At 43.3% G+C, this 21,316-nt stretch overlaps 1 protein-coding gene across 3 annotated transcripts in view; it reads left to right on the top strand.

The window, feature by feature from the left end:
• Positions 1 to 21,316, top strand: part of NT5DC3 (5'-nucleotidase domain containing 3) — a 46,195-nt gene that overhangs the window by 13,584 nt on the left and 11,295 nt on the right. For all 3 annotated transcript variants that reach the window (XM_083574117.1, XM_083574116.1, XM_083574115.1), the window contains exons 2-9: positions 8,057 to 8,241; positions 12,767 to 12,841; positions 13,472 to 13,527; positions 16,294 to 16,384; positions 17,509 to 17,646; positions 18,801 to 18,861; positions 20,825 to 20,927; positions 21,059 to 21,160. In XM_083574117.1, the coding sequence (XP_083430243.1) occupies positions 8,074 to 8,241; positions 12,767 to 12,841; positions 13,472 to 13,527; positions 16,294 to 16,384; positions 17,509 to 17,646; positions 18,801 to 18,861; positions 20,825 to 20,927; positions 21,059 to 21,160 (794 nt within the window). In that variant the 5' untranslated portion in view covers positions 8,057 to 8,073. The remainder of the gene's footprint in view (positions 1 to 8,056; positions 8,242 to 12,766; positions 12,842 to 13,471; positions 13,528 to 16,293; positions 16,385 to 17,508; positions 17,647 to 18,800; positions 18,862 to 20,824; positions 20,928 to 21,058; positions 21,161 to 21,316) is intronic.

The following is a 21,316-nucleotide window of genomic DNA, read 5'->3' on the forward strand; positions in this document are numbered from 1 at the left end:
CAAGACAGATCAACCCTTATTATAGAAAGTAACATACAGTAAGCTGATACTGCATGTAGCCGTGCACATAGTGGTGGCAGTGAACTTCTGTGAATTACTTGTTGCAATTTTACCTAGTTAACAAAGCAGTGGGTACTTGGCTTCCATGGGATAACTTTCAAATGGATAACTTCTACAGTGAGTTTAGTGGTTGTTGAAATGAAATTTGCCAGGAGTGGTTTATTGACATTGGACTGCTCTGCTTAATTTTAATTTTAGTTGGGGAACCAGTCATAGGGTTGCTGCCATGCTGTTTTGACTAGGGAAAAGGAAGCTAATTTAAGATGTTGTTTCTAGCAATCTTGGCTGTTTCAGGGTTTACTATTTGCTAGGAAATAGAAACCAATAAGCATGTGCCTTGTTCTTGTTTCAGTTACAGATAGGTAGCCGTGTTGGTCTGCCATAGTCAAAACAAAAAATTTTTTTTCCTTCCAGTAGCACCTTAAAGACCAACTAAGTTAGTTCTTGGTATGAGCTTTCGTGTGCATGCACACTTCTTCAGATACACTGAAACAGAAGTTGCCAGATCCTTCTATATAGTGAGAAGGTGGGGATGCCAACTTTGCTGCCACATACACCCGGACAACACCATTACTGGCCCCAACAACATCACACATACCATCTCGGGACTATTTAATTGCTCATCGTCTAACATTGTATATGCCATCAAATGCCAACAGTGTCCTTCAGCTCTCTATATTGGACAAACAGGCCAAACCTTACGCCAAAGAATAAATGGACATAAATCGGACATCAAGAATCACAAGACAGAGAAACCAGTAGGAGAACACTTCAATCTCCCAGGACATTCTATACAAGATCTCAAAGTAGCTGTATTACTACAAAGGAATTTCAGAAATAGACTGGAAAGAGAAGCTGCTGAATTGCAACTCATTACCAAACTTAAAACCATGGAGAGACCTGGTCTGAACAAAGACATTGGATTCTTATCTCATTATACATGACAAAGCCATTTTTCACCTTCTCACCCCTTGCTTTTTCCTGTAAGACCTATTGCAGTCGTTAAGAGTCGTCAACAGGCTCATCACAGCTATCTGCCAATCACCCATTCCCACCACCCTTCTGAGTAATACCCCTCCCCACCTTCTCACTATATAGAAGGATCTGGCAACTTCTGTTTCAGTGTATCTGAAGAAGTGTGCATGCACACAAAAGCTCATACCAAGAACTAACTTAGTTGGTCTTTAAGGTGCTACTGGAAGGAATTTTTTTTTCTTGTTCTTGTTTGTTCTTCTTGGTTGCTCTTAAGCAGCTAGTCTGCTATCTGCTCTAGAAAGGGCAGTAGCTCTGTGGTGAAACAGCTGCTTGGCATGCACAAGGTCCTACTGGCACCTCAGGTAGGGCTGGGAATGTTCCCAGTCAGAAACCCTGAAGAATTGCTGCTAGTCAGTGTAGACAGTACTGATGGACCCTGCGTAAAAGGGGATGGACTAGATGCCCCTCGTGGTCCCAATTCTATGATTCCATCATCCCCTCTGTTCAGCTGTGAACATAAGACCCTCAGTGATAAATGGATGTTTAATTCTTAGAAATTCTTGTGTAAATTAACTGAAGTGTATATTGATTCTTTCCCAGCTTTAGGTCACACAATTCCTTCTGGTGTTCTAGAATGCAGTATCAAGGCTATGATACCAGATTCTTATTTTTCTTTTCTAGAGATGAAGGTGGGAGCTTCTTTTGATCTATAAAGCATGACATTCTTCAGGAAGGTTAGCAATGAGTCTCTTCAGAGGGGGGAGTTTTGGGTGGTCTCACAGAGATAACAAAGTCAAGCCTGAGTGCAAGGGTGCCTTCACAGAAATGCCTCTCTCTGATATATAGCACAAGGGGTTGCTTCCTAATGGTGCAGCCATAAAACTGCTAGCACATTTGCAAAGCTAAGCAGTGTCCACTGTGGTTTCAAATTGGATGGGGGACCACATGTGGAGATTGCTGCATTGCAGGGGGTTGGACTAGATGACCCTCAGGGTCCATTCCAATTTCTAACTCTACAATTCTTTGATTCTGTGGCTCCAAAAATTGCAGGCAATCACACTTCTTTACATGATGCTCTCAAAAGCCGGTCATAACCAGGCTGCATTTTTGTCCCCTTTATCAAACTCAACTAAGTTCTTCTGTAAGTTTATTGGCATTTCCTTTGCCTTGTCTGAAGCATGGAAGTGAGGCTGGCAAGGCTGTTGGGTAGACTTTCAGTTTGTGGGATGTGCTCTCTATGGTACTTTATTATTATTATTATTTTACTTATAACCAAAAGAAAAAGACCTAGCGAGGGCCCTGCTGAGGGGGTAAGAGATTTGTTGGTGTGTTGACACATGAGAGTGCTGCAAGAGAGAACCCAGGCTCCAAAGATTTGTGTAAATCATAACAAAACACTTTCCCCGTGGGTTCCTGCTACATGCGGTCTCATCTTATAATGTAATTATAAACTAAATGGCTTTGCAGGCTGCTGGGGAGAGGTTTGGGGAAGCCAAATATTCTGGTTTAATGCTGGGAAAGCTCAGCTTGCAGCAGTAGACTGGCTAGGAGTGAAATGATCCAAGCATCTATAGCAGCGAGTTCATTGAAGGCATTGGGGAGGCACAAAGTGAAGGAGCGAGTACAGTGGTACCTCAGGTTACAAACAGTCCTGCTTACGACTGCTTCAGGTTACGAACTCCACAATCCCAGAAGTAGGTGTCCTGGGTTGTGAACTTTGCCCCGGGATACGAACGCAATCCGCTTCCAGGGCTGCGGGAGGCCTATGTAGGGAACCTGCGCCTCGGGTTAAGAATGCTTCGGGTTAAGAACTGACTTCCGGAACTCCCAGTGAGTTCTGACCAGAGTGCAACTTTCATTATCATTGTCTTATTTTGAAGATGTCTGACATTTTTACTCCCCTCACAGAGCTATACTTTCTGGAGTACCCTGGGATGATTGATTCTTAAAGCGCTCTGGGTATTATAGTTCTGGGAGCAGAGAAGAGATCTCTCTATCAGTTTTTAGCACCCTTAACCAACTGAAGTTCCCAGGATTCTTTGGGGGGAAGCCATAACTGTTTAAATTGGTACAATACTCCTTTAATTGTATAGTGCAGATGAGGCCAATAGCTTCATACAGGCTTATCTCAAGTAGTGGTTCTTAATTTGAATAACTTTTGATATGGTTTATTTCATCTTCAGGCAAACGTCAGCATTCTGCTTTTAATATCATTTCCTTTGAAGCTGTTATCCATTTACATGTAAAAAAAAATAATAGACTCCTAAAATAGAGCAGGAATACTGGAAACCAATTTCCTAGGCATCAGCCCTTTAATTTGCGTTCAGGTAATTTAATCACTGTAATGAATGCCTTTGGTTTAAGTAGAACACAGTTTTAATTAAAACAGCATTTGAACGATATTATCTTAAAGCAGTGCTGTTCACTCTGGAAATAAAATGTTCTTGTTTTATTGTTTTGGTGTGTCACCTTCACAGAAAATTTAAACAGTTGCTTTCTCCTGTTCCATTCCCCCCCATTCTTTGTATGTGTGCTGTAGCTATAAATGCATCTTTAAGAGTTTGACAAATTTCTACTCTGTAACCTTGAGACTATGTCACTGGAGTTTCTTTCCTTCTTCCGAGTAAAATAGCCTTGGGGTACTTGAGTAAGAGAACTACAGGTGCATTCAGTAACTTTATTATTGCATAACAACTGAAACATTAAAGCAATTGAGAGTCTGAAGGTTATTCTACCGCAATTGATTTTATAGTCTAGCTTGTGACTTGCAACTACTGTTTTATCTTTTCAGCGACATGATTTGTGGAAAATTAGTCTGCTGTCACCAAGGCATTTCATGTGACACTGCAGATGCCTGGCCCGAAAGGACAGTTGTGCATTAGCCCCCTTATGTCTCTTTGCCTATTTTTGTTATACAGATGACAAAGGGGGAGAGATCCCCCTCCCGCAAGTTAGATCATTCATCAGCACAGAGTTGTGCTAAGACGAATACAGCTGCTCTTTCAATTTAATGCAATGAACAACATCATGCTCTGTGATTTTTATTTTAAGAAAACTCCCTGCAACTTGGGACCAGTCTCTCAATTACAATGGGAAGCAGAATCTCCCTTCCCTCATATAGCTTAATCTGTTGTTGTTTTTTAAAGGCGCCCACAAATCACTGTTCCAATTTGGCCCATTTTGTTTGAAGTTGGCCCAGACTCAGTTAGCTTCACACATCCTTCTACGCTTCCCCTTGTTTTGTTCACCACTGCTAACTTTATTTTGTACTCGAGTTGAGTCAGGGCTCTGGGAAACGCATAGCCTTATGTTGTCATTCCAAGCCTTTATCCAACAAATCCACATAAAGCACAAGGTTAAAAGGACCTGAAAGGGCTTCCCTTGCTCCTCAGTTCCCGCTTCTGCAGACTTGAAAAAGCAAGTCCAATGGACTGGTCCCAGAGAATAGCCTCCTGAACCACATCTTTCTTGGCTCTCTTTTTTATTGAAGAAGAAACCATTTTTCCTTCCTGCATTGGGTAGGTAACATTCTGCATTTGGGGTTCTCTTCTTTTTCTTCCTGTTTAGGGAAGCTTTTAATGTTTGGTGTATTACTTTATTTTAATATTTGGTTGGAAGCCGCCCAGAGTGGCTGGGGTGGGCAAGGTATAAATAATAAATTATTATTGTTTTTTAAATTATTTCTAATTCTTTTTTTAAAAAAATGTTTTCCTTAAAGATTCTCGAAATTCAGAACCCTCCCCCCCCTCTCTCTGTCAACTTTCAAGCAAGTTACCCATACTGTCCCCACCTAGCAAAGTGTTGTTTACCACCAGGAATCTCCTCCTAACCCAGTTGAGCTTCTCACATGCCTGTCTTTTGGAAATACATTCATTTACTTTATAACTAATCTTCCATACATTTAACCAAATAGTTGCTGGACTGGTCTGAATGCTGCCTTATTGTGTCACCTATTTGATTATTCCAGTATTGGCTCCCCATCTGCTCAGTAACTCCCCATGCCAGAAAGGTCCAGAAGTTCTTGTGCCATGAGTCTTAGTGCACCACAAGACCCAAAAATGTGACCTTCCTGAACGTGTGTAATCACTGTGAAAACACACAGTAAGGTGCCTGTTCAAGATACAGTCCCATATGAATTAGGATGGGTGGAAACTTTTTCACGCAGATTGTCTAAGCAGGATTTTCAGGCTGGCTGCAATTTGCTTACAGCTTTTAAGATTAGTGAAACCTTCTGTTGTGGCTCTGTGCTTTATTTGCAGCCAGAAATACACAAATTGTTCTTGCTTTGTCTAAGTGAGGTGGATGCATAATGTTCCTGGGCGAAGTTATCGTTGTTTCAAAATGCTGCGTTTCTGGTATGCGTTTTTTTTTTTAAAAAAATGCTGATTGCATCATGCAGTTTCAGGTTCTGGGTACTACTTTAAATATATTCTCCCATCTGCCTAATTAGGTAAGGATTTCCAAGCAATTATTTTGTTTGACCTAGATCGTTGCTAGTCTCTCTCAAACAGTTTGAAGAAAAGGATCTGAGGGCTTACGTAGCGGTTAAAACTGAGCTATAAACCAGAAAGCATCCTATTAAAACTCAACATTTTCCATGGACATGCAAGATTGTCTTAGGGCAAGCCTTTCTTTCTCAACCTCATCCCCCCTCCTCCCCCTTTTTTTGCAATGTGGGAGATAACAATTCTGATTTTGCTTTGTGGTAAGGATTGCATGCCAAAGCATTTGGAAGGCATTCTGCAAATATTAACTACCCTATGCACAAATAGCAAATTCTGCCTCTTGAGCGAGAATCTATGGCACCATCAGCACATTAGTGGGAGATGTTCAGCAGGTTTGGATGAACCAAAACGTTTGCAGAAGTACAAAATATGGTTTTGGGGGGGGGACGACTCAGAGAGGCGGGCACCCCAAAAACAGATCAGGGAGGGCTTGGTGGACTCGGAAGCCACAGAATGCTGAGTGATTGGAGGGAGAATGGAAGAAAACCTGGCAGAGCAGAAGGGAATGCAGTGGAAGAGAGCAACCCTCCAAATGTGTTTTTTTTTATTAAATAAAAAATATATCAACTCCCATCATGTCAGTCCATCAGCTATGGCTGATGTGAGTTTTATTCCAATAACATCTTAAGGGTCACAGTGTTCCCTATCCCAGTTCTAGGTGACAATAGAAGGATCCTTTTAACGGAAATTCAGTTTCATTGAACCTCTCTGGCTTGTGTCTGAGATTGGATCAGAATATTTTCTGTTGTGTTAATTGTTTCAAAGCCACTGTAAATGCTTTTCTAAACAATTTTTGGTGTTTATATAACAAGCAAGCACGTTATATCTTACTAATAAACTATTTAAGTTATTCTGAAAGTAGAATGGAGCGCAAGCCTAAATTCATTAACTGCTGCTCTGTTCACTTTCTGTATTGTATTTACAGCTTTATTGTGATGTAAACCCGTCCTGGGATTTTTTTGTGAAGGGCAGAGGGCTAAGAAATAGATAAATATAGATGAGTTCAATGGGATTTACTCTCAGGTAAGTGTGTGATGAAGTGCTGCCTTTGTTATCCTCAGAGTTAGTGCCAGGGGATTTTTCTTTTTAAAAAGCAGTTGAACAAAAATGAGGATTAGAGGTGAGAAAGGAAACAGGCCAAATTCTTACATACAGGTAAGTGAAAATAACCAATGGGTTAGCGTAAAGGGAATACTTTGTGAAGTTCATCTAAGACAGCTATGATTCTTACCTGTAAGAACTGCCACCTTACTGCATTGTTTTCGGGTCTGCATGTGCCCTGATCCGTGGCTGTGTGGGGTGTGGTGTGCCTCTAATTCACACACGACTGGTTCTGAAGCAGTCCCTGAGTGATGCCCCTTTTGAAATACATGGTTTATGAACTGCAAGTCCTTTTGGGCTGGGCGTTCATGAATATGCGAATGATATGCAGTTCTACCTCTTTTAAATTAGAACTAGTGAGAGTAGTGAAGGTCCTATGTGAGTGTCTGGAGGCGGTTGGAGGATGGATGGCGGCTAACAGATTGAGGTTGAATCCTGACAAGACAGAAGTACTGTTCTTGGGGGACATGGGGTGGGCTGGTGTGGAGGACTCCCTGGTCCTGAATGGGGTAATTGCCCCTGAAGAACCAGGTGCGCAGTCTGGGAGTCATTTTGGACTCACAGCTGTCCATGGAGGCGCAGGTCAACTCTGTGTCCAGGGCAGCTGTCTACCAGCTCCATCTGGTACGCAGGCTGAGACCCTACCTGCTCGCAGTCTGTCTCACCAGAGTGGTGCATGCTCTAGTTATCTCCCGCTTGGACTACTGCAATGCGCTCTACATGGGGCTACCTTTGAAGGTGACTCGGAAACTGCAACTAACCCAGAATGTGGTAGCTAGACTGGTGACTGGGAGTGGCCGGTGAGACCATATAACACCGGTCCTGAAAAACCTACATTGGCTCCCAGTACATTTCCAAGCACAAATCAAAGTGTTGGTGTTAACCTTTAAAGCCCTAAACGGCCTTGGCCCTGTATACCTGAAGGAGTGTCTCCACCCCCCATTGTTCAGCCCGGACACTGAGGTCCAGCGCCAAGGGCCTTCTGGCAGTTCCCTCACTGCAAGTAGGCCCCAGGCAGAGGGCCTTCTCGGTAGTGGCTCCTGCCCTGTGGAACGCCTTCCCATCAGATGTCAAGGAAATAAACAACTATCTTACTTTTAGAAGACATCTGAAGGCAGCCCTGCTTAGGGAAGTTTTTAATGTTTAATGCTGTATCATGTTTTTAGTATTTGGTTGGGAGCTGCCCAGAGTTGCTGGGGAAACCCAGCCAGATGGGCGGGGTATAAATAATTATTTTATTTTATTTTATTTTATTTTATTTTAAGTGCATTGTTAATGAATACTATTGCAGTAATGTGTGTATCTTGCAAGATCCATCCCTTTTTGGAATACATTTTTGTTGTCATTTTGCTGGGACGTCTTATTTCTGAAAAATCTAGAAAATCTCCCTGTGTGTTTATGTCTCTCTCCCACAGACCTGGTTCCTTCCATTATGAGTAACTTGCTGAATCCAGATGCTATCTTTTCAAACAATGAAATGAGTCTCTCGGACATAGAAATCTATGGCTTTGATTATGACTACACACTTGTCTTCTATTCCAAGCATTTGCACACATTGATCTTCAATGCTGCTCGGGATCTTTTGATAAATGAACACCGGGTAAGATATTTGGGGGTGTGGAAGTACATGTTTCAAATGTGTGCAGTATGAATACCTGTAAAAGTAGTATGCAGTAATGTTACCCAGGGGCTTGATCTTCTGCTGTCTTCCTTTCCTTATTTGTCAGTGCGCATTGACTTAAAATAATAGAATCATAGAATTGTAGAGTTGGAAGGGACCACGAAGGTCATCTAGTCGAACCCCCTGCAGTACAAGAATATTTTGCCCAACATGGGGCTCAAACACACCACCCTGGGGTTAAGGGTCTCATTCTCTACCAACTGAGCTATCCCTCACCCAGGTGTGGGCCAGGGAAGAATGTGACTACAAAGGAAGAGCACCAGAAGTTTAAAGTGAACTCCTGGTTGTAATTGCTTCTTTGCAAGCAGGGCTTGCTGAGAGTGAACCCTGCTGGGATTGGCTGCAAGGTGGCGCTCCCCATCAGGAATCCCCGAGTGCAGGCAAGGGGGCTTGTTGTCGAAGGTGATTGGTGCTGTCGGCAACCCCCACTTTGTGAGTTGTGTGTGTTGCTTGCTTCCAAACCTCGCCTGTTAATGGGGCTTCCTACATGCCCAAAGTTTGCCCGTGGGCACAAGATCCAGTTGTAAATCAGGTTGCCCATTCCTGAAATGCACATATTTCATGAACAAGCTTGCATACCAGCTGGTTGCTATAGCAATTAAAACGATATCCATTTACAGCTAAAATAGGGTCTTCATGCAACCCTTGCAACTCAGTCCGAAATGTTTGGTAATACAACTCCCTTGTCTTTCAGCACTACTGAATTATGTATACATAGATAGGAGTAAGATCTGTACTTCGCTTTCTCAGTATCAGTTCATGTGTGTAATCTTCTGCTTCAGGCATGGGGAACCTAAGTCTCTGGGAGCAAATGACTCATTGTATCTGGCCCTCAGGACTTTGCCCAGTCCATACGTCCTCTCAAATTGCACACCTCACTGGTTCTGCCTCCTTGAGGGTTTTTGCCTGACTAGAAGGTATTATTGAATGTATTCTTTGCCTAGATGGAGGATAGAGAGGAGTGTATGTGTGTAGAAACTAGCCTATAGCACGAAGGCCAAATTTACATTCTCTCCGCCCACTTTTGCCCCCTGGACGTTGCCCAGGAGGGAATGTGGCCTGGAAGAAGTTCCCACTTGAACACAAAAGCTTTAATCTCAGACGCACTAACTTGGAAGTAAATCTCATTGAGCCAAGTGGGGGTTTGCTTTTGAGTAAACATGCGTAGGATTGGGCTGTCAGGGTCCAGAACTTTCCACAAGCAAAAAAGCTAGTCGTTGCGGGGCAAAACAATGTTTCTCCTTGAGAGGGAAAGTTTATGCTGTTGGTTACTCAAAAATAAATAATAAATCATAATTTGGGAATTGAAGACATTATAGAGCTCAGGTAGTTGGAAGGCATAAAACAGAAAGACAAACACCTTTCTGAAAGGTGGGGTATGTCTTTTGCAATAAATAAGATCCTACATATGGTCTCTGTTGGTGATGCTGATGTGGTGGGGCATGTGCTTTGCCCACAGAAGCTCACAGGTTCATGCTCCTGCATGTGCAGGGTTGGGAAAACACCTGCCTGAAATCCTGGAGCACCACTGCCAGACAAGTGTCTCTGGACTACAACTCCCATCATCCCTAGCTAGCAGGACCAGTGGTAAGGGATGATGGGAATTGTAGTCCAAACAGCTGGAGACCCAAGTTTGGGAAACCTTGGCTTAAACAATACTGAGTGATGGTTCAATGGTCTGACTCGGTATAAGGCAGCTTTCTGTGCTTCTGTGGGATATACGTGTAGCTCCTGGATTCTGGCACCTTTGGTGATTTGTCCTAGGTCTAGTAGGGAGCTCACAGAAATGAATACATTACAGTGGCACTTGGCTCAGAAGTTGAGTTTTTTCACATGCGGCTCACTTTTACAAACAAAAGCAGCTTCTTTTTTCATTTGGTTTATGTATTAAGATTATTCATTGTAGCAATAAATAATACAATGAAGGGGAATTATAATTAACTAAAGGAGGATTATGAGTAAAATTAAAATTTGCAGTTTCTTGAAAAGATGCTTAGGCCTCTGTAGAATTATGAATGTCCTGTCTTGTTCCTTATCTGATTGAAAGAAGATGAGACGGGGAAATTGGCTTTTAACACTATCTCAGTTAACATATTGCTTGCAGCAAAGCACAAAATTATATTTGAGGGTAGGAGCCCTGCTGTTTATAATGTCCTCTGAGTCAAAGTTGCTTTACTGCACTGGTAGAAATGCCCGTGCTTAACCCTCTCTGTGCTGCTGCATCTGATTATTCCTTTCCACTGTCTGAATTGAACTCCTGAATGAATATGTTAGACGCTTCCAATTCTGCATTTCAGTCCAAAGGTCAGTGGCTAAATATATACATCTATAAATATTCCTGCAGAAGTAAATAAGAAATTTGATCATATCTATATATCTATGGTATACAGTATTGCAATTCAGCAAAATATTGATGGCAATGTTTACCGTATTTTTCGCTCTGCAAGATGTATCTGACCATAAGACGCACCTAGTTTTAGAGGAGGAAAACAAGAAAAAAAATATATTCTCTCCCTCTCTGCGCAGCGCCTCTCCAGCAAAGCGGGAGGAGAAATGGAAGGGGCTCCGTTTCTCCTCCCGCTTTGCTGAAGGGGCGCTTCGCAGCTTTACCTCTCCGCGCAGTGCCTCCTCAGCACTGACGAGGTGCTGCGCAGAGAGGGAAAGCTATGCAGCGTCTCTCCAGCGAAGCGAAGTCAGAACAGCAAGAGGGATCGCTGCGCAGCGAATGCAGTGATCCCTCTTGGTGTTCTGGCTTCTGGGATAGCCATGCCAAGCCTCCTCAGGGCAGGGGGTGCATTCCTCCCATTGCCCTGAAGAGGCTTTGCGTGGCTATCCCTGAAGCCAGGAGAGCGAGAGGGATCGGTGAGCACCAACCCCTCTCGCTCTCCTGGCTTCAGCGAAAGCAACACAAAGTCTCCTGAGCGCAGCGGGCGGAGCGCTCCCACTGCACTCAGGAGGCTTTGCATGGCTATCCCTGAAGCCAGGAGAGCAATATCATTGCCTCCTGTTGTGGGTAGGTGTTAGTTTAAGCCATAGTTTTCTGTAAAAATGCCATGGTTGCTTTCAGTTGGAGGCTATAGTTTGGCAACAGATGATCCTGACTAAGAAGTACATTCAGGTAAAATGATGCACACACACCTCTCCAAGTACATGAGAAATGCTTGAGCACTGTAAATTAAACTTTCCTAGCAAAATAATAATAAGCAGATCAATTTCCCTGAGAGTTCTGCCACTGTTGTAGTGTTTTGAAAAAAGTGTGGAAAAGATAATTGCGGGGTTCAAAGAGAACACCTTTTGTATTAGATTATACAGAATATATAGAAGTGTTGTTTTTAATTAACATGTATGATTTTCAGTTGTAGGGATGCAAAGCTAGAAATTGAAGAGGTAGCCAGGCTGAGGACAGAAGCTTTGTTTTCTGAACACATATTCACACTGTTTGCCCTTATCAGTGTTGAACCTTCCATTGGCCATGATCTGTGCGAGTCCATGTACACCGAATTATTGTGTCCAGACAAGGACTTCATCCATGATTTCAGTAGAGGGATCAGCTGGGACCCACATCCCTTGACACTAAAGTGAGAAGGAGAAGCCTAGAACTACAGAGTTTGGGACACTGTCCTTGCACCTTCCTAAATAAGAGTTGCCAACTTTGAGGAGGGGAGGAGCCTTAAGATTTTGTTTTGGATACGAGTCATGTAAATTTATGAGGTCACTGCAGAGCCATTGGGTTGAATCATTGTGTGAGTGGAACACCTCCCATGAGCACAATGGAACTTCTCCTTGCACCCCCCCTCCCAGATATCTGGGGGGCCCTCCAGAGCAGATTTTGGTGCAGTGCTGGGGGTTGCAGTGAACGGAGGTCATTACACTCACACACATGATCTAAGTGGAGCCAGTCTTTTAGCTGCTTATATTCCACTTTCCGGGGTCACACAGTAATACGCCCAGAGATTACTATTTTATCTCTAAAGGCAAATGATAAACAAGTGAGGAGTTTGTCTGTTGCCATCCTTGGGAATATCCAGTTGCTCTAGAGTGTAAATCATGGATCTTTAGCTAGACTGACATTAATTTGGCCCTGGAAGGGATGTTGCAAGGCCGGAGTCTGGGGAGGGCTTGGTCCTGATGCTGTTTCATTGGAACATAATCTTTGCATTCTGGAAATGGGTTTGGCAAGGCACCAGGGATGAGCAGTTTGCCTAATCCACAGCAGGTGCTTGATAAACAATGTGGGACTCAAGAGCGGGGGGGCGGGGCAGGAGGCAGCAAAGAGCAGAAGTCCATGTTGCATGGAGTGACAAATAGCTGTGTTTCCCCAAGGAGTGGAGGACACTACAGAGTCATAAGAGAGCTGGTTGTCTTCTCTGAATTAAGGGGATAGATCACATTGCTTAAATAGGTTGTGGTAAAATAGTTTTTTCCCCCTCCCTTATCCTTCTAGTATCCTGCAGAAATCCGGAAGTATGACTACGATCCAAATTTTGCAATAAGAGGTCTTCATTATGATGTGCATCGGGTAGGTATACATTATTCCATTGATATCATCATTCTGTGAGGTGTATTCCTTAGCACTTGATCAAATGTTGTCCGATTTTGTATTATTGGGGAAACTTGAGTTCTGCTTCTCTGTAGCTTGTGCGACGCACCTTTTGGACTCTGCTGGAAGTAAGCGAAGTTTTGGCCAGAGTGGCAGTATCTTGCCCATCTATGTAGGTTCTGCTATGCTGCACTTCTAATAAAACTTTTGTGTAGAATCTTTAACTGGAGATGCTCATTAACTGAGAAATATGCTCCGTTTCTGCTTGTGGGCTAGCTATTGTTAGAACAGTGTTCTGGACTAGATGGGCCTACAGCCGGATCCAACAGGAATTCTTCTTAAGTCCTAATATAACTCTAAATCTCAAATTTCTCAAACTTGGCCCTCCAGATGTTTTTGGCCTACAACTCCCATGATTCCTAGTTAGCAAGACCAGTGGTCAGGGATGATGGGAATTGTAGTCTGAAAACATCTGGAGGGCCGAGTTTGAGGAAGCCTGCTCTAAATCTTGTAGTAATCATGGACAACTGTATTTGCCTGTAACTTCATCAAAATACTGCTGTGAAGCCTTGATAGGTTTCATGTAAAACCTTTCTCTTTTTTTAAAAGGCATTATTGATGAAGATTGACGCTTTTCATTATATTCAGTTGGGAACAGTGTACAGGTAAGTCTTAACCTGCATAGTTCACAGCAAAATGTTGCTGTGAGGTTGTTGTTTTTTCAGGGGACTCTAAACATTCAAATACAGCAAGCGGGACAGGCAGTGATATGTTGCAGCAGGTGGTGCTCCTGTTTAGTCAGCCAGCCAATCACGACAGCTTTCAGGATACTCCATCCTATTTCCCCCAATCCATTCAGAATTTCATGGCCAGGGAGCATACTGTACTCAGTCCTCATTGGGCTGTTTTGTGGACCAAACTCCCTTCTCACACACACACCCCGGCTCAAAAAAATGAGGTTTTAAAAATCATTATTTCTGCAAATATTTGGGGTCCCCACAATCTGGCTGAGATCTCCCTCCTGTGCCTCATTAGCGCTGTTTTGGCTACTTAAGAATTGTCTCATGAAGAATGAGTTTGCTATTACTATATAGCAGAGATGTCCAACCAGTCATCCACAATCAACTGGTTGATCCCCGGGAGGTTTCGGTCGATCATGGTCGATTGTGGGCTCTTTTTCCTTTGCGGGAGAAAAGAAGAGCATCCAGCCTCGCCCCCTCGCCCCGCCTTCCATTTGCGCATGATCGCAAGAATGGAAGGCAGAGTTTTCGCTGCGAGGCTGATTGTTTCCTGAGCAATCTTTTGGTGAGCAACATTTTCCTTTCCCCCCTAGAGAAAGGTCAACATTTTTTACCTGAACCCCAAAAAAGCTCAACAACTTTGACCTGAAACCCCCCACCCCTGGTAGATCACTGCCAGTTTTTTATTCTGTGAGTAGATTGCAGTCTCTTGGGAGTTGGATGTCCCTACTATATAGGATGAAATGAGCCCCTGTGTTGTGGTGTTCTCTGCTTGAAGAAATGGCTGAGTGAAATAGTCTGTTCTTTAGCTTGTGTGGTCTGGGGAGGGTTGGCCGACCACGTGCCGCTGACTAATGTCCTTGCTTTCAGCTGCCAAATGGTACTAGAAGACTGTGCAGGACTGCATGGTATTTAGGCTTCTGCTAATGACTCATCTACTCTAGTAAGGATTTGAAAATAAGGAATCATTAAAACAGAATGCAGAGGAGTGTGTGTGTGTGTGTGTGTGTGTGTGTGTGTAATCACCCTTTGCTTTGCACCCTGCAGATTGCAATATTCTTGGGAAAGTTCATTTTGTCCATTGTGATTCTAATTTACCGTATTTTTCGCTCTATAGGACGCACTTTTTCCCCTCCAAAAATGAAGGGGAAATGTGTGTGCGTCCTATAGGGCGAATGCAGGCATTCGCTGAAGCCTGCAGAGTGAGAGGGGAGACCCCGCCGCCAGCCCCGCAAGCTCCGGGGACAGCGGGGAGGCACAGCGCGTCTCCCCGCTGTCCCCGGACCTGGTCTGAGGGCGGGCGGCAGGGAGAAGAGCACTTCTCCCCGCTGCCTGCCCCACAAGCTCCGGGGACAGCGGGGAGGCGCAGCGCGTCTCCCCGCTGTCCCCGGACCTGATCTGAAGGTGGGCGGCGGGGAGAAGAGCGCTTCTCCCCGCTGCCTGCCCCGCAAGCTCCGGGGACAGCGGGGAGGCGCAGCGCGTCTCCCCGCTGTCCCCGGACCTGGTCTGAAGGCGGGCGGCGGGGAGAAGAGCGCTTCTCCCCGCTGCCTGCCCCGCAAGCTCCGGGGACAGCGGGGAGGCGCAGCGCGTCTCTCCGCTGTCCCCGGACCTGATCTCAAGGCGGGCGGCGGGGAGAAGAGCGCTTCTCCCCGCTGTCTGCCCCGCAAGCTCTGGGGACAGCGGGGAGGCGCAGCGCGTCTTCCTGCTGTCCCCGGACCTGGTCTGAAGGCGGGCTGCGGGGAGAAGAGCGCTTCTCCCCGCTGCCTGCACCACAAGCGCCTGGGGGGGAAATAAATTTTTTCCCCTTTATTTCCCCCCCAAAAAACTTGATGCTTCCTATGGGCCGGTGCGTCCTATGGAGCGAAAAATACGGTAAACCCATCCTTTCTAACTGAACTCATCTGGAAAAAGCTGCACAGATAGTACCTGCTTTGCTTGAAACATGGCAGCCTTTGATTGTAACACGTACTTCTGCTGTAGTTTGAAAGTCATTGAGGCTGAGCTGCGTTAAGATTAGAAATGAATTGGCTATAATCCTTTTTTAAAATACCATCTTCTAATCTGTGCTTCATGTAATAAAGTTTAAAAGAGTGGGGGCAATGCCTTCTTTTAACTTTGCCCTTGGGGCCTTAAAGAATTAGTGTCTAATTAACTTTTAGGAAAGAAATGGGAGCTTAAGATCCACAATGTGTCACTGCGGTAAAACTTGGCTTCCTTCATTGACTTAACAAGACTGTCAGTCTGTCTCAGTTGGCAGTGCATGGTGTTCCTTGCAGAATCTGTGGCATCAGATAAGGGAAGAAGTATTCATAATGGTTAAGGCTGAGCCATTGCTTACATGAGACAAGAGAAGATGTGGGTTTTCTGTGTAGAATATCGATACAGTGGTACCTTGGTTTAAGAACAGCTTAGTTTATGAACAACTTGGATTAAGAACGCTGCAAACCCGGAAGTAGGTGTTTTGGTTTGTGAACTTTGCCTTGGAAGCAGAACATGTTTCGCTTCCTGTTGAGTGTGTTCCATTTGTAAATTGAGTCCCCCGCTGCTATGGGAAAGCATGTATTGTTTTAAGAATGCTTTGGTTTAAGAACGGACTTCCGGAACAGATTAAGTTTGTAAACCAAGGTAGCACTGTACTGCCATATGAAACCTGGTTGGCTTTGGCACTAAAGCTATTCTTGCTGTTGCTAGAGGAATGAGTGTTGTCCCGGATGAGGAAGTCATTGCCATGTACGACGGGTCCCATGTCCCCTTGGAACAAATGAGCGACTTCTATGGAAAGGTAAAAGCACAAGCCACTACATCTCTTAACTAAAAATTCTATATGATGGCATAATAGAATCACGTGTTCTTATTACCATGATATATATAACGATGTCTCAGTAGCTTTATTATAACTAACAGATCATTTCTTGTCAGCTGAGAGTTCATAACTTAGGTCATCAAGTTATGGAAGCCGATGGAAAGAGTGACCTGCCTCTTTCGAACTGGCGTTTTCCTCTACTGAGATGCCTGCTGCTTTTTATTATTGTTCATGCAGAAATCAAGAGTGGAGAAACAATATTTTTAAAACCCATTGCATCGCAAGGAAGTGCATGTTGTCTAATGCTCATTCTGAAATGTGTTGCTTATCAAATTGGATGCTGCTTTCAAAATACAATCTTATGGTGTGAGCCACATCCTCCTTAACATATACAGTAGATGGTTTGTGTGAATGCCAATGTAAAATAGAAACATAGAAAATTACTTGAAATGTAGCCGATTTAGGATGGCTTGGTTTTGTTTGTTTGTTTAGGGCTCATCACTCACTATGTCATGGGTAGGTAACCTGTGATTAGGACACCTCCCCCCCCCCCTTTAATTTTTTTCTGGCTACATCTTTAGAGGGTAGTTCAGTGGAGTATCACCAAGCCAAGGAGGCAATAACTAAATGGCAGTGGAGATACATATTCTGACTGGCCCAGAAATTCCAAAAATTGCCATGCATTTCAACACTTCCAAAGTTTATTTTAGTACTGAACTTTGATGCTTGTGGATATCTAGATTCCATGCATGTATAAGGATTTTGTTCGCTAATGTAGTGTTGGATGGTGAACAGGTTAGTTTGTGCTGTCTATAAACTGATGTGAAAAAGGATATTTTATTGTATCCTCACCAGTGTTCTGTCACTAAGCTGAAATTGTTTAAGAATTGTTTATTTTCTAGCACAGAACCTGTTTTCACAAGACACTTAAACGCACACATTGCATGTTGTAAAACCATTCTCTGATGTTCTCATGTGACTCATTCCAAGCTAAGAGGCAGTCTTGTTGTGTCTGTTCTCTGTTTCCTGTAGACTTAATGCAAGTAGCAGAAACTAAAGCTTTACAAAACTGGTTTATGACATGTATGCATGCTTGTTTGCAGAGTTCACAAGGTAACGCCATGAAGCAGTTCATGGATATCTTCTCCTTGCCTGAAATGACACTCCTGTCTTGTGTGAATGAGTATTTTCTGAAAAACAATATAGACTATGAGCCAGTTCATCTCTACAAAGATGTAAAGGTATTGAGTTGTCCTATTTTAACAGCCACCCGTGTGACTTTTGCACTTCTGTTTTAGAATATTTCCTCATGCTGCCAGATGCATACGCCAATTTCCTTCTTTGCCAACTACCACATTCCTCCAGTTCCAAAACAGCAAATTCATTATAATGAGGAGGGTACTGGACACTATGCTAAACTATACGGCCCACAAAACAATTTATAGTCTTCTGTAAATGTTCTTCTGGGTATTGGATTTAATTGGCGATGAGGTCATACTCAGCATAGACTCATTGAAAAAAGCTGGCTTATATGGGTCTAACTTTAGATATTGCCCAATATATATGAGAAGCTCTTTTTTAAAAAGTGTGGATTGAAGTGCAAAATTCAACTTTTCTTTTTCCTGTTGGAAACACCTGAAATCTTAAAATCTGAGGAGCGGTGGAAAGGTAGCGAGTAGGATTTCTAAGTATCAATGCCAGGGTCCCCCCAGCCTCCCCACATTCCACGCTTTGACTGTTCCCTGCGATTAGGAGAGTGATTCTGGAGAGAGAGCCAGCTATACAGCTATATGCTGTTGTGAAATTACTCTGAGATATTTTACGAGAAGCGATTCATAAATGGAATTAAATAAATTGCGCAATTTATACAGTTTGCAAAATTTTATACAACATAATCCAGCTTCCCTTTATGCAAAATTTGACTTGTCTTAGACAAAATTAGGAGGCCTACCTGATGACACCAGTGTCAAAGTGTGTAGCTTTACTATTTGAGTAAATTTTCAAGTGGGATCCTGTATCAGGTGGGGGTTTTTTTGGGGGGGGCTACTGGATTGTTGTTTTTATTTTGATTATGTATTTTGTGGTTTTATATTTTGATTTTATTCTGTGAACCATCCTGAGATATAGGGGGGTATATAGGGCGGTATATAAATTCAATAAACAAATATTTCCTTAGTCCTGTTTTTTTCTGCTACCCCCATTCCTAGTGTCTGGATATCTTGCACTTCCTGACACCTGCTTTTGGTAGTCTAGCAGTCAGCCAAAATACTTATTAAAGACTGTGCTCTAAGTTGGGGGTGGAAGGTGTCCCACTCACTAATATTCCATTTTCAGCTGAATAAATTTAAATTTGGAGAAAGATCTCACTGTTCATTTACATTAATTTCCTTGACAGGACTCGATCAGAGATGTCCACATCAAAGGAATAATGTACAGTGCAATAGAAGCAGATATTGGTAAGTGTTAAGAGAGCTTTTATGAAGGAACAACTTGTTTTCCTCTTACTGTTAATGTTTTACAGTTCTTCGTTCTAACAGATGGTGTTCTTTGTGCTTTTGCAAACACCTGGTGCGGTGTGAATTGTTGAAGTAATGTAGGGTAGTGTTGTCAAAGCCATGGTCCCCTCCAGGTGTTGTTGGGACGCAATTTCCATCAGCTCTGGCCAACATGGTGTGTGGTCAGGGAGGTCCAGCAACATCTGGAGGGCTACAGGTTCCACATCCATCACGTAAGGCCATCCCCTCCCAAACACACATTGCTCATTCCTGTATTAGTCAGGGGTAATGGCAACTGCCTTTATCTGGACATGAACTGCAACAGGTGTTGTGGGAACCATATCTTTAGTGAGGCAAGGTGGCCGTATGTGCAAGGATGTGGGCATTGTAATGGTGTGTGGCTTCTAAGAGCTTGTTTGGATGTTCCAGAAAGCCTCAAAGAAGTTATTTCAGTCACTTGTACAACATCTTTTCACACTTTTGCTGCAGAGCTTGCCTTTTAGTAATTTACACCTGCCTCACGAGGAAAAGTGCAAGTTTCTGAAGGACTTGTGCATATTTCCTCAAAGGTGCCCCTGCAAGAGATGTGAATCTCTGGCTGCGGTTGTCTTTTATTTTTTATTTATTTATTTTACAGATCCTGTAAGCCACCAGAGAACAGTGTTCTTAAGTGACAAGAAAATGGGGTTAAAGTACAGATGTTGCCACTTTGGATATTTCCCTGAGATTTTGAATTGGAAGTATAGAATAAGGATACACAACTTGCCCTTGCACCAGCTTTTTGCTACTTCTGCTGTTTTCTGCCTCTTCCCTCTCCAAATCTAAGAAGAGAAACAGGGTTCAGTAAAACTGGTCGTCTGGACTCCTTGAATTTTGTAGGGATTCTATGCCTACTGCTGTTCTAAGCAAGCTAGATTGTGCTGTTTCTCCAGAGCATGCTGGCCGTAAGACCTCTTGCACCCAGAGTCGTGAGTCGCACTTGATTTCTGCAAGACTCTGTATTTTCCTCATGATGTAGGCAGGAGCCGGAACAAATTGCCACCCCTCGAGATGCAAATGTGGCAAACCAGGACAATTCATCAGGCTTGCACGGTAGCTAGATTTATTTAATGAGGAATATTCTTTTAGATGCTTTAGAGTTTTAAAGTCATGGTGCGCAAGATGTTCCTTAAAATGTTTAGACAGTTCAGAAATGTTATGCGCCTTTTAAAGGCTTCAAAATGCCAGGGTGTTTGGGAGTCTGGATTTCCAGTCTGGTGTAGCTATAAACCTTTGGTATCCAGGGATAACATATCTTCACAAATATAGGAGCTTAGGGTTTGAGTGAGGGCTTTTTCTTGGAAGTAGTTTTTTTTATGCCAGGTCAAATCCTTGGAACTTTCGGCGGGTCCCCAGAAACACTTTTATGTTAACAACATTTTCTACCAACCGTTGGCCACAGCATATACACGATTGCCGCCCCTTCTGGGATTGTGGGAAGTGCATTCAAATTACAGGGCATGGATTCCAGATGATTAGCTCAAGCTGCAGTTTCTCTTCTTAAGAATTTTAACCTTTGCTTCTTTTTAACAGAAGAGGACATTCACAGGAGTAGAGACACAAATCATGTTGCCTTCTGTGTGAAATGGGCGCACCTTCCAAAGCAAGCCTTCTATCCTTATGTCTGAGTTCATATGGGGCATGTGTATATGGCCAAAGGTTCCACATCCCCAATTTACCCTGTGGACTCTTATTGCTCTTTACATTGCGAATCTTTTCACACTGCGTTTCTCAGACGGCTTGTACTCAACCAAAAAACAGTGTAACGGAGGGAACATGAGTAGGCTTAGAATTTACACAAGCTTTGATATATACATAATATAATCTGGGGTTTTGTAACTTGTGTCTTTCTCCCCATTCTCTGCCCACCCCTTTCTCTCTGTAGAGAAATACATTTGTTATGCTGAGCAAACGCGTGCAGTGCTTGCAAAGCTGGCAGATCACGGCAAGAAGATGTTCCTCATCACAAACAGCCCTAGCAGTTTCGTGTAGGTGGATTTCTTCATACGTACAAAACCAAAAGTGTTTATCTAAAACAATGGGTGTCGGTAGTTGCTTTTTTTAAAAAAAAGCAGGCTAGTAATATTTGTGTTAGTAAAAATTGGTTTGCTCTTTGCAGGGACAGAGGCATGAAGTACATCGTTGGGAAAGACTGGAGGGAACTTTTCGATGTTGTCATTGTCCAGGCTGACAAGCCAAACTTTTTCAATGACAAGAGAAGGTAAGTGCCTTCCTGTAAAAGCATCCTCTGCTTTTACATTCACTTCTTTAACAAATCCCTCACCCCCATGTTCCTCAGTTATGATGATGATGATGATTAAAACCATTAACCTTTTAACCTCTTTCTCACGGTTTCCTAATACCTTTGCTGGCTCTT

This window comes from Podarcis filfolensis (assembly GCF_964270895.1).
Source record: "Podarcis filfolensis genome assembly, chromosome: 10".
Classification (NCBI taxonomy): domain Eukaryota; kingdom Metazoa; phylum Chordata; class Lepidosauria; order Squamata; family Lacertidae; genus Podarcis; species Podarcis filfolensis.